Source organism: Acomys russatus, chromosome X (assembly GCF_903995435.1).
Source record: "Acomys russatus chromosome X, mAcoRus1.1, whole genome shotgun sequence".
Lineage (NCBI taxonomy): Eukaryota > Metazoa > Chordata > Mammalia > Rodentia > Muridae > Acomys > Acomys russatus.
In genome coordinates, this window is record NC_067169.1 from 107,196,510 (window position 1) to 107,208,338 (window position 11,829).

At 41.2% G+C, this 11,829-nt stretch overlaps 1 protein-coding gene across 1 annotated transcript in view; it reads right to left on the minus strand.

Moving 5' to 3' along the window:
• Positions 1-455: 455 nt before the first annotated feature.
• Mospd1 (motile sperm domain containing 1) overlaps positions 456-11,829 on the minus strand; it is a 28,678-nt gene continuing 17,304 nt past the window's right edge. The window contains exons 5-6 of the mRNA XM_051141247.1: positions 2,614-2,775; positions 456-742 (exon numbers count right to left, since the gene is read on the minus strand). Coding sequence (XP_050997204.1) covers positions 711-742; positions 2,614-2,775 — 194 coding nt within the window. The 3' untranslated portion in view covers positions 456-710. The remainder of the gene's footprint in view (positions 743-2,613; positions 2,776-11,829) is intronic.

Below are 11,829 nucleotides of genomic sequence, written 5' to 3' on the forward strand. Positions count from 1 at the left end.
AGGTGATTTTTTTTCCTTTAATAACATTTAAGATTAATGGGAGGTAAAGCCAGGATGAGTCAATTACTTTTAAAAACTGCCTACCTTTCTTTAGAACTCTCAGGCCAAACAGCACCACACGTTCTGTAGTCCACATGATCCTTTAAATATATTTTGTCCTCTGTGAAGTCTAGGGTAAGCATGATCCCTCGGTAAGTACCTTATGTTTTCTCAACCCCCTCACACGCTGACTGAGAGCTTTAGAAACACTACACAACCCCGTGCTATGATAGAAGGAAATTTATGATTTACATAGTAATGTTGATGCTTGTGTCTAGGCAATAAATGTCATTTCATTTTTAAACTGGTCAGTTGCTCATTTAGGTCTTAAGCTTTGAAGGACCCCATGACCTTTATCAGAGTGAGTTAGGAAACAAAAAAGATGAAAAATAATATTTAATTAGTCATTTCCACAATAAGTATAGATTTTAAAAGAATGCCTTGAAATAATTTCCTAGATATCACTCAGAAGTATCTTTGTTGTCTGTAACATAAAGTGCTAGAGTCCTTCAAATAAAATTATAGACTAATTGAAAATATATATTATACATTTGCAGTTATTTGAAATCATTCAATAATTTGTAGTGTGTTAATGGAGTGAAATAGAGATAAAAGGCAGTCCACATTCTTATTAAGATAAATTTACTTCAGAAGTCAGATTTAATCCTTGCTCATGTTCTAAGTATAGCCATTGTGATAAGACCTGAAAAAAAAAAGAGGACACTTAGAGAAATGCATTTGATAATCTACCATTCAATAAACAATTGCTTGGAGTTCAGCAAGCAAATGAAACATAGTGCCACAGGCAGGCACTCTACCAAGAACTCAAAGTCAGTTTGAATTTAGTTGATATTATACAGAAGAAATCCAATTTATAACAATAGGCAGTCACTGGATAGGTTTAATGAAATCACTATGTCTGGCTATAACTAATTTCACCATCAAATATACCTCCTACTTTATCCAGTCACAACAGTTGTAACAACAACAGACATGCCATTTAAAAGTGTGTGTAAAACCAAAACCTTCAACAACCTATTTGTATCAGGGCTCTAGGGCCACAAAGACAGCAGTATAGTATTCCCACTTCCTCAAGAGAGTCCACATATAAAACAATAACCACTCAATAATTTAAGAACATGCTCCATCCTCTTTTTTGTTGTTTGCTTGTTTTTTGGAGACAAGATCTCTCTAGATAGCCCCAGCTGTCACTATGTAGACCAGGCTGGCCTCGAACTCAGAGATCCACCTGCTTCTGCCTCCCAAGTACTATGATCAAAGGTGTGCACCACCACACTGGCTTGCATGCTCAGTCTTAACGAATTTCAGGGAACAATAAAAAAGAGCACTATGAAGGAAGATGATTGCTTAGGACTGAAGCAATCAGAAACAGTGTCTCCAAATATGAAAGCTGAGGGAAATCTCAGAAGATGGACAGGAAAGATGCAGAACAAAAGTAGACCTTTCAAGAAAGGGCATGGCATCATCAAGGCTCTAGAAGGAGGCCCAGAATTCCAGGGGAGATTTTCTAGAGCCAATGAATTGTTCATCAGGCTCTGTTCAAGGATTTATAAAGCAGAATAGCTAGAAATTGGCTCAGTGAGGTCTGTAAGACAGCACTCTTGTAAATGCCAAGCTATGGGCTTACACTTTATCCCATGGACTTTGGGGATCAAGTGGAGATCTTCAGCGTAGTGGGAAATCGTGAAACTGAAACAGAACGGAAATCATCCTCATGACAATGTGATGGATGGTTTCAGGGGTAAGGTCAAAGGGGAAGAGATAGGGAGAGTAGGAACTCAAGGAGACAACAGAAAGGGCAAATTTGAAATTGAAAACCAGAAAGCCAGGCATGATGGTATATGCTTGTAGCTCCAACATTGGGAGGCAGAAACAGGAGGACTCCAGTGAGTTAGAGGCTAGACTGGAATACATAGTAAGCTCCAGGGCAGCCTGAACTAGAGTCTCAGAATAAAAAAAATACACTCATACATCATGCGTACAAACAAATATAAGTAAAAAAGAAAGCCTAGTGTGGTAGTGTATGGTTGCAATTCCAGTACTGAGGAGGCAGTACAGGAAGGTCAGGAGGTCAAGGTAACTCTCTGCTATACAAGAGTTCAAAGAAGTGAGTGGTGGTGCATGCCTTTAATCCCAGCACTCGGGAGGCAGAGGCAGAGGCAGGTGGATCACTGTGAGTTTGAGTCCAGCCTGGTCTACAAAGTGAGTCCAGGACAGCCAAGGCTACACAGAGAAACCCTGTATTGAAAAACAACAACAACAACAACAAAAAAAAAAAAAAAAAGAAAAAAAAAGTAGAACAAAAGAGCACTCCAGGGAACACTGAGCACAAATACAAGAATTGGCATCAAAGTAGAGGTGACAGAAGAACATCAGTAAAGACTTATATTAACTCCTGTAGTAGAAAGGAGACTCCCTTTGTAGCCAGATGACCTTGAACTCCTAATCCTCCTCCCCCCTCCCCATGCCCAACTGTATTTTAGACATGTTTTAAACCATTGGAAATCAGTAAGCCCCTACACAGAAGTACCAAAGTGTCTTCAAAACCCTTACCTAAAATATAAGCAGCCACTAATTTTTGATTCACACTTAAGTGGAGGTAGAGAGGCACCAGCGAGTCCATATCCCCCAGAGTAGGCAGCATCAGGGCAGCAATACACACCACTCCCAGGAAGACCGTTAGCAAACTAGGTCCTGAAGAGACTGCTCTGTTTTCTGTTAAAAAAAAAAAAAAAGATAAAAATGTCTGAGCTTGCTTCTAAATCCAATGTGCAAGACAAAAGTCCCTTCGTAAATAGTGGCCACCATGCACCCGCGTTTTGCATGTGTGTTTTGGCTATGTCTTCACCATCACTCTAATCCCATGTAGACTCACATCTTGCATGTATATGAAAATCTGTAATTTAATCCTCAGTCATTATCAACTAGCTTGCTTAAATGGCAGTGGGAGACAGTGAAAGAACAGTGATTACAGACTCTCCCACTCCGTGGCTATAGTCTACAGTAGGAAATAGACTTTCAAGTGTGTATCATAAATACCTGTATGTTTTCCTTTGTTTGTTTGGTATCTCTGTGTAGCTCTGGCTGCCCTGGAACTATGTAGACTAGGCTGGTTTTGAACTCAGCGTTTGCCTTCTCGGTGCTGGGATTACAGTAGTGTACCACCACACCCAACATGATTTTCAATTGCATGCACAGCTAATGTACGAGCACATACACAAAATAGAAAGCATACAGATAGTTCCTAAAGAATGTGCTAGAAATGAATAGATATTCAACATCCTCCTGTCTATCAGTGGATTACTTGGATATCCTGGCAAATCCTGACTGAAGATGCCTCAAATTTACCCTGGTGTGATTGCTGTGCAGGCACTTATAATAGGGATTACAGAAACCACACCCCAAATTATATATTTTGCTCATTTTCATCCTCACTAACAGACAGTATGAGAGTGGGGATAGTGGGTTTCAGCACCAAGTTGCAACACTCAGTCAGCACAGTGATCACAGAGGAAAACACCAACATCCTGAAGTGTGCTGTGCATTCCATGCTTTCTCCACAGATAACATGTTCAATTTATATTGGGTTAATTGGACATATTGAGGATTAAAAATGGTGAAATTCATAGAATCAGAGAGAATTGTGGCCGAGTGGTGGTGGCGCACGCTTTTAATCCCAGCACTTGGGAGGCAGAGGCAGGCATATTGCTGTGAGTTTGAGGCCAGCATGGTCTACAAAGTGAGTCCAGGACAGCCAAGGCTAGGGAGAAACCCTGAATTGAAAAACAAAAACAAAAAACCAAAAACAGGGAGAATTGTGACTTCTAGGACCAGAGAGAAGAGCCTAATGGGACTTGCAGTTCCATTCACACAAGTCTCCGTCATATGAAATTTATATGTCTATGTCTAAAAACACACTCTATCACATAGGATTTAATAAAATTATATTGGTGGTGTTCATGATGGCACATAGTTTTAGTTCTAGCACTTGGGAGGCTGAGGTAGGTAGATTTCTGTGAGTTTGAAGCCAGAGTGGTCTACGTTGCAAGTTTCAGGACAGCAAGGACTACCTAATAAGGCTCTCTGTCTCTAACAACAACACCCCAATACTATTTTATACACCTAAAAAACTTGATATAGCAATGTAGGCCTAATCATCCCAGCATTCAGAAGGCTGAGGTCAGAGGACCACAAGTTCAAGGCCAGCCTGTGCCAAAAAGCAGATTGTATCTCATGTTGACTGTTCTTACAATTAAAAAAATAAAAAAATAAAAAAACTAACAAAACGTGGTGGCTCATGTTTTGTGTAATTCTATCTATTCCAGAGGAAATGGTGGCACAAGGCTGTGATCCCATCTACTTCAGATGTTGAGGCAGGACTGAAACTATGAGGCCAGCTTGGACAACTTAGTGAGGCCCTGTCTCAAAAATCATCATAGGGCTAATGAGATGACTCATTGGGTAGTGCTTACTGCCCAAGCATGGGGACCTGCACTTGACCCCAGCAGCCACAAAAACTCACTATTACCAAACACACAGCAAGCAATCTGTTGTCAAGCCTGATGTGTCACACTTCTGGGTGTATGTCTAAGGTATATCTCCATGGTTTAAAGAAATCCAGTGGGATGGCTAATTTTGGTTGTCAACTTGACTACATCTGAAAGTAACTAGCCCAAGCAGCTAGGCATACGGTGAGTTAATCTTCTTGGGTGGATGATTCAAGGTGGGAGATCCTCCCTAATTCCAAATAATTGAGGTCAGAAGATCCACCCTAAATCTGGGCTAGACCTTCTGGTGGCAGCCCACAAGAAAGGACATGAAGAAGGAAGCCCGTACTATGTCTACTTGCCCTCACTCTCCCCAGCAAGCTTATGTATCCTGCCATCATAATTGACTTGTTCAGGATTCCAACATGAACCATAACCTGGCAGCTCTCTAGGACGTCCCCAGGACTTCCGAACTAGACTGCACCAGCTGAAGCATCCAGTTTCACAGATCGAACAACTACTAGATCCTTGGCCTTTCCATCAGCTATTGTTAGACTATTCAGACCACAGCAAGCCACCCTAATTAACTCATCTATATAATACATATAATATATAATCAAATAGGACACACACACACACACACACACACACACACACACACACACACACAGAGTTCAGTTCCTTAGAGGATCCTGGCTGATCACCCAGAAACAGCATTTTTTTCTACTATGTACCTTTCCCCACTAATCTTTCTTTCATTAAAAGAAGTAGCCAAGAGCAACATAATTTGTGTTTTATTAATGAAATAATGCTGTTCATTCTATTATTAAGTGGAACTTCTCTAAATTATTAATACCTTAGCTATTGTGAAATTTAATTGAACTTCACCAAAGCCAAGTACTTAAAACAAAGTCGAATTTCCTAGTCATGATTGCTTGGGATGAAACAAGAGCATAAATAATGTTAAAACCTGTCTTATAGCTTAAAAAGAAAATAACTTTGTATTTATATTTGCTGTAAGATTGATTTTAAGGGAAATATGAAAACACCATCTACTGTAAGTTAAAATAAAGATAATTTCAAAGAGCTGGGTGTGGTGGCATACACTTGTTAGCCAAGCAGTTGGGAGACAGAGGCAGAAAGATTGCTTCAAGTTCAAAGCCAGGCTGGGTTACGGAGAAAGTTGCAAGAAGTTTGGGTTACACGGCAAGACTCATAGTGAGTTTGAGGCTAGCCTTGAAATTTCAAGCTAGGTATATGGCAGCCCACTGCTGTGACTGTACTTAGGAGATAGAGGAGGGGGGAAATCAGGAGTCACTTGGGTCTACAGAGTCAAACGCTGTCTTAAAGATAAGAAAAATAAAGACAAGGAAAACAAGTGCCCTCCGTCATCTCTTCCTACAGAGAGCACTACTGAGAGCTTTCAGATTGCATAAAAGGCCACATAAACATGGAAAAATAAGGGGCTGGAAAGGTGGATCCATGGGAAAAAGTGCTTTCTGTATCAAGTGTGAGAACTTAGACTTTGAATATCCCCAGAACTACACAGAGCTGGACACAGAAAATTTGCCTGTAATTCCAACAGGTGGGAAGCAAAGACCTGACCAACACAGCTGTGACCAAGTGACACTGCCTCAAACAAGGTAGAGTGACCTCTACACCTGCTATGTCATATATACACCTGCATCAGTATGAAAGAGCCCTACCTTACATATACAAAGATAAAAATGTACATTATGTTTTACATAAATAGCGTGTTATATAACTGCTTCTTCCATTTACTAATGTACTTGAAACTCAAGATTTAATCACTTTTATTTTATGTATATGAGTGTTTTTCCTGTACGTATGTCTTTGTGCCACATGTGTACTTCATGTCCATGGAGGTCAGAAGAGGATGTCAGAGTTCCTGGAACTGGAGCTACAAGCAGTTATGAGCTACCATGTGGGTTCTGGGCATCCAACTGGGTTCTCTGTAAGAGCAGCAAGTGCTCTTAATCACTGAGCCATCTCTCCTCCCCACTGTTTGAAGCTTTTGCATTCAGTACAAAAACTTCATTCTAACAGATCCATGTAAAGGCCTGCATATGACATCCCATATCATCAGCAGTCATAAGCTAATCAGTTCCCAACTGGTGGTCTGTCAGATCATTTTCAGTTTTTAAATTTTTTTATTACAGACAGTAATAAAAACATAATTTTCTGAAGCCAGAGGTTCAGACAAAAATGTGTGCAGTTCATTATTTATATAAGTAATTAAGACAAATCTGACAATATTCAGCTCTGTCTTCTAAAAATGTCTTTAAATCACTTGGGCTAGTATTTTATGAAAGTGTATCTTATGTAATTATCTTAATTTTACAAGTTTATTTCTGTTACATGAAAAGATTAAAAATATTTGGTGGGGTTGGGGGGGTAGTTCAAGATAGAGTTTCTCTGTATAACAGCACTGGCTATCCTAAACTCACTTGGTAGACCAGGCTGGCCTTGAACTCACAGAGATAAACCTACCTCTGTTTCCTGAGTGCTGGTATTAAATACATGAACCACCATGCCCGACTTGAAACTATTTTTATATGCAGGCAACACTTACATTAGCCAACTCATTAGGCAAACTCAACTGTAAGAGGTTTGTTTATTTATTTTTTTCTTTTTCTCTTTTTCTGTTGTTATTGGTGTGCGGTTTTTGTTGTTTGTAGGGGCAAACTTTCATGTGGTCCAAGCTTGAACTCCCTATGGAACAGAGGATGACTGGCAGCAAGATGGCTCAGTGAGTAGAATAGGTTCTTGCTGTCAAGTCTGATGCCCTGAGTTCCATCCCTGGGACTTTCAGGGTGGAAGGAGCAAAGCTATTTTTACAAGTTGTCCCCTGATCTCCACACATGTGCCTCAGGACATGAGATCAGCCTCTTTCCCATTAAAAGGTAATGTAATAATTTTTTTTAAATATGTAAAACATAGATAGGGCGTTGCCTTGTTTCTGTGGCTGATGTGTAACTCTCTGGAGCTCAGGCTAGCCGTGAACTTGTAGTATTTCTTCTATGCCTGCCTTCTGAGGCATAAATACATGTCTCCATGCCTGGCCTGCTGTATTTTTTTTTCAAGACAGGGTTTCTCTGTGTAGCCCTGGCTGTCCTGGACTCGCTTTGTAGACCAGGCTGGCCTCAAACTGACAGATCCGCCTGCCTCTGCCTTCCCAAGGGCTGGGATTACAGGCTTGCACCACCATGCCCAGCTCTGCTGTATGTTTTTATACATTAAACTTACACAATTTCTTATTTTACTCACTTTTATATTTTTAGCATAGTGTACCACTATATAGTCGAGGCTTCAAGATCAAGATCCTCCAGGGCTAGGATTATAGGTTGTGTACTCCTAAAGGTAGCTCTAAATAAAATTTAAAATTGAAACAGGGTTTCTCTGTGTAGCCCTGGCTGTCCTAGACTCAGGTTGGCCTTGAACTCACAGAGATCTGCCTGCCTTTGCCACCCAAGTGATGGGATTATAGGCATGTGCCACTGCGCCTGGCTCCCAGGAAATGTTTTTGTTTTGTTTTTCAAGACAGGGTTTTTCTATGTAGCCCTGGCTGTCCTGGACTCACTCTGTAGACCAGACTGGTCTTGAATTCAGAGATCTGCCTGCCGCTGCCTCCCAAATGCTGGGATTAAAGGCATGCGCCACCATGCTAGTGTGTGGTCACATGTCGCTTTCCTGGCATTGTCAGTGTTGCAAAGGGAAAATAGCTCTCTTGAACAGGAAAGCCCTAGTGGTGGACTTGGTCTGGAACTACTTAACCCAGGAAATATTTTGAAAGCAGGAAAACAATCTCAATTTATTTAACATTTCAGTTCAGTAAAACTTCATGGATTTGATCGCTACAATCCTCAAAAACATTTTTTTCTCCATTTCCTGGCACATGATGAGATAAAGTGGGCTGCCTCCTCACCAATGAGAGCAGTTACATACTACCTATGTAACTATTCTGTGCACATAATGGTGACCCTGTGCCGTAAGCAGAGACTACCATGTAACCATGCCAACGTCCCCATAATCCATCTACCTGCAACAGTGCTGCAATCAGCTATATCTCTGTGCTGTAGATGCTAATGGTCATTCTAAAAATAAGGCTGAGAACAGTGGCGAATGCATGTAAAGCAGCATCCAGGAGGCGGCAGCAGGATGATTTGAGGCCAGCCCTGTCTGCACAGTGACTTCCATGACAACTAGGGCTACCTTGTGAGACCTTATCTCAAAAAGAAAACTAAGCCAACATAAGTAATCAGTTAAGTGATTAAAATATGAATCTAGGTCCAGTAGCTCATATCTGCAACCCCTGTCCCTAGGAGGCAAAGGTAGGGTTGCTGTAAGTTTCAGGGCAGCTTGAACCAGGTAGGGAGTGAGATCCTGCTCCAAACACTCAGCCAGCCAGACACAGAGACAAAGAAACACACCCACACCCACCTATTATAATTACTTAGCTTTTGGTGTATGTGTGTGTGCATGCACACATTTGTGTGAGCGCAGGGACCTGTGTGTGTAATTATGTGCCTGGAAGTCAGAGGACAACCCTCAATCTTTGCCGTCCACCTTATTTGAACCGAGATCTCTTGGTTGTTAAGCATTGTATACTCCTGGCTAGCTGGCCTGCATGCCTTTCTCAACTCTCTTCTCTCTGTCTCTCAGCTCACTGTAGGAGCACTAAGACTGCCGACATACATCACTGTGCCTACTTTTACATGGGTTTGGGGCATTCAAACTGAGGTCCTGCCACTTGGATGACAAATGCTTTACACACTGAACCATCTCCTCGGTCAGTCAGTCAGTCTGTCAGTCTGTCTGTCTGTCTGTCTGTCTGTCTGTCTGTCTCTCTCTCTCTCTTTCTCTCTCTGTGTCTCTGTGTGTGTCTGAGTGTGTCAATCTGTCTCTCTGTCTCTCTCTCTGTGCGTGCACACATGTATATTTAGCCTATTAGGATGATTTTCACATGACTTCTAATGAAGAAATAAAAAGAATAAAGTTAGGGGATAGAGAGGTGCTCATCAGTTAAAAGCACAGCTAGCTGCTCTTTCAGAGGACAGGGATTCAGTTCCCAGGACCCACATGGCAGCTCACAGCCATTTGTAACTCCAGTCCCAGAGGATCTGATGTACTCTTCCTGCCTTTGTGGGCACCAGACATACATGTGGCATACAGATACATGCAGGCAAAATACCAATACATTAACAACAACAATAATAATTTGAAAAATGTGCTAAATGTAAAAACGAACTCCAACGATTTTACTTCTAATTATTCACTAAATGTCAAGAAAAATATATTCAACGGCTTTTCTTGTTCTGGAGGCATTCTGAAATGGGAATATTTTACTTCATTAAGTAAATCACCTTCAAAAATTTTTTTTATTTGGTTTTTCAAGACAGGGTTTCTGTGTAGCCTTGGCTATCCTAGACTCGCTTTGTAGACCAGGTTGGCCTCGAACTCACAGCAATCTATCTGCTTCTGCCTCTCGAGTGCTAGGACTAAAGGCCTGTGCCACCACTGCCCAGCCCACCTTCAAAATATTGAATTGACAGGATGTCATTTCAGAAGTTCTCCTTTTTATGTTTTTATTTTTTCCTTTGAATTTCTCATTTAGGCCAAGCTCGCCTCCAATACTATCACTTCCCATGGGCTGAGATGAAAAGACCTGGGCTTCCACACCAGCCTAAACTTCTCTTTTATCAAAAGATAAGAGATGGTCCTGTCAGGGAATAATTCCTTCTAGAAAGCTAGTGCCTGGTCTGCAGTCCTGGTATCAAATAGAGAGCCTAGGCACTCCCAATGCAAACTGGAAAAACTGCAGGGGCCACAAAGAGACAGCATTTCTTGACTTTTTAAAATAAACATCTGAGCTGGGCAGTGGTGGGGCACACTCCTTTAATCCCAGCACTCGGGAGGCAGAAGTAGGCAGATCTCTGTGAGTTCGAGGCCAGCCTGGTCTACAAAGTGAGCCTAAGACAGCCAGGGCTGTTACACAGAGAAACCCTGTCTCAAAAAACCATCAATAAATAAACAAATAAATAAATAAATAAATAAAATATCTAGAGATGAGCACATTGATATGGATCTGTGAGTTGATATAATGACCAGTAAATTTGTAAAATATTCCCAATCTGAGCCTCAATTCTTTCCTTTTTGTCTTTGTTCTAATTTGCTGTTTAGTTTTAACTTATTTTAATGTCATATACAATGTACTGTATTTACAAAACAGTTTCTTTTTCATTTGTGTTGGGGATGGAACCTAGGGCCTTGCTCAAACTGAGTACACGCTCTACTGCTGGACCGCTTTCCCACCCTTTTTCTGTTTTGGTGAGAGTCTCACTATGCAGCAATCATGGCAGTTCTCCTGCTTCAGCCTCCAGCATGCTGGGATTGCTGACTTGCACCACCACTGCTACGTTAGACATTTCCGATTCACTCTCTGTGTTCCTCTGGAAAAGCCGATCCCTTTCCTCTTCTAACAGCAGTGGGGGGCAATAATTAGAAGTTGGGAAGTAGGGGGAATGGGGTCTGGAAGTTGGATATGAGGACAGTATCGCTGTTGAAAGTATATATCGTAACGATTCTGAGGATCTAAGCTGGAAGGAAATGAGGAACGGAGAGGGATTCAATTAATAGCCCACAGGGGACATTATAATCTACTTAGTTTAATTAACTTCAACTTTAATGAGAATTTTTTCAAAATAATATGAGCAGCACACTAAGCTTGGCCTATTGCCAAAATAAGTCTCTTTCCTCCCTCAAACTAATTAAATGAGAAAGGATATAAGAAAGTCATAGAAACAATGGTACATAATTGCTAAAGTGTACTGTTGTTATAAAGTATGGTGCCTGCACTCTTTAAGTTTGTGTATATAGTGGTGATAGGTGGAACTTCATATATTTCAAAGCCTAGGATGGCAACTGTCTGCTCCTCCTGCCTAATATATGTAGCCAGTGCTCCTTCTTTCTTGAAGGCCAATGGCCAGTCTCTTCCTCAATTTCAGGGACCTGGTGGCCTGAGCTCTGCTTTGCTGACTAGGATTTTTGTTTTGCTTTCTTTTGTTGTTGGTTTTTCTTTTCTTTTCTTTTTTTTTTCTTTTTTCCCTGAGACAAGGTTTCTCTGTGTGGCCTTGGCTGTCCTGGACTCACTTTGTAGACCAGGCTGGCCTCGAACTCACAGCGATCCACCAGCCTCTGCCTCCCAAGTACTGGGATTAAAGGCGTGCACCACCACTATCCTGCTTACAAAAGCATGGCTTGC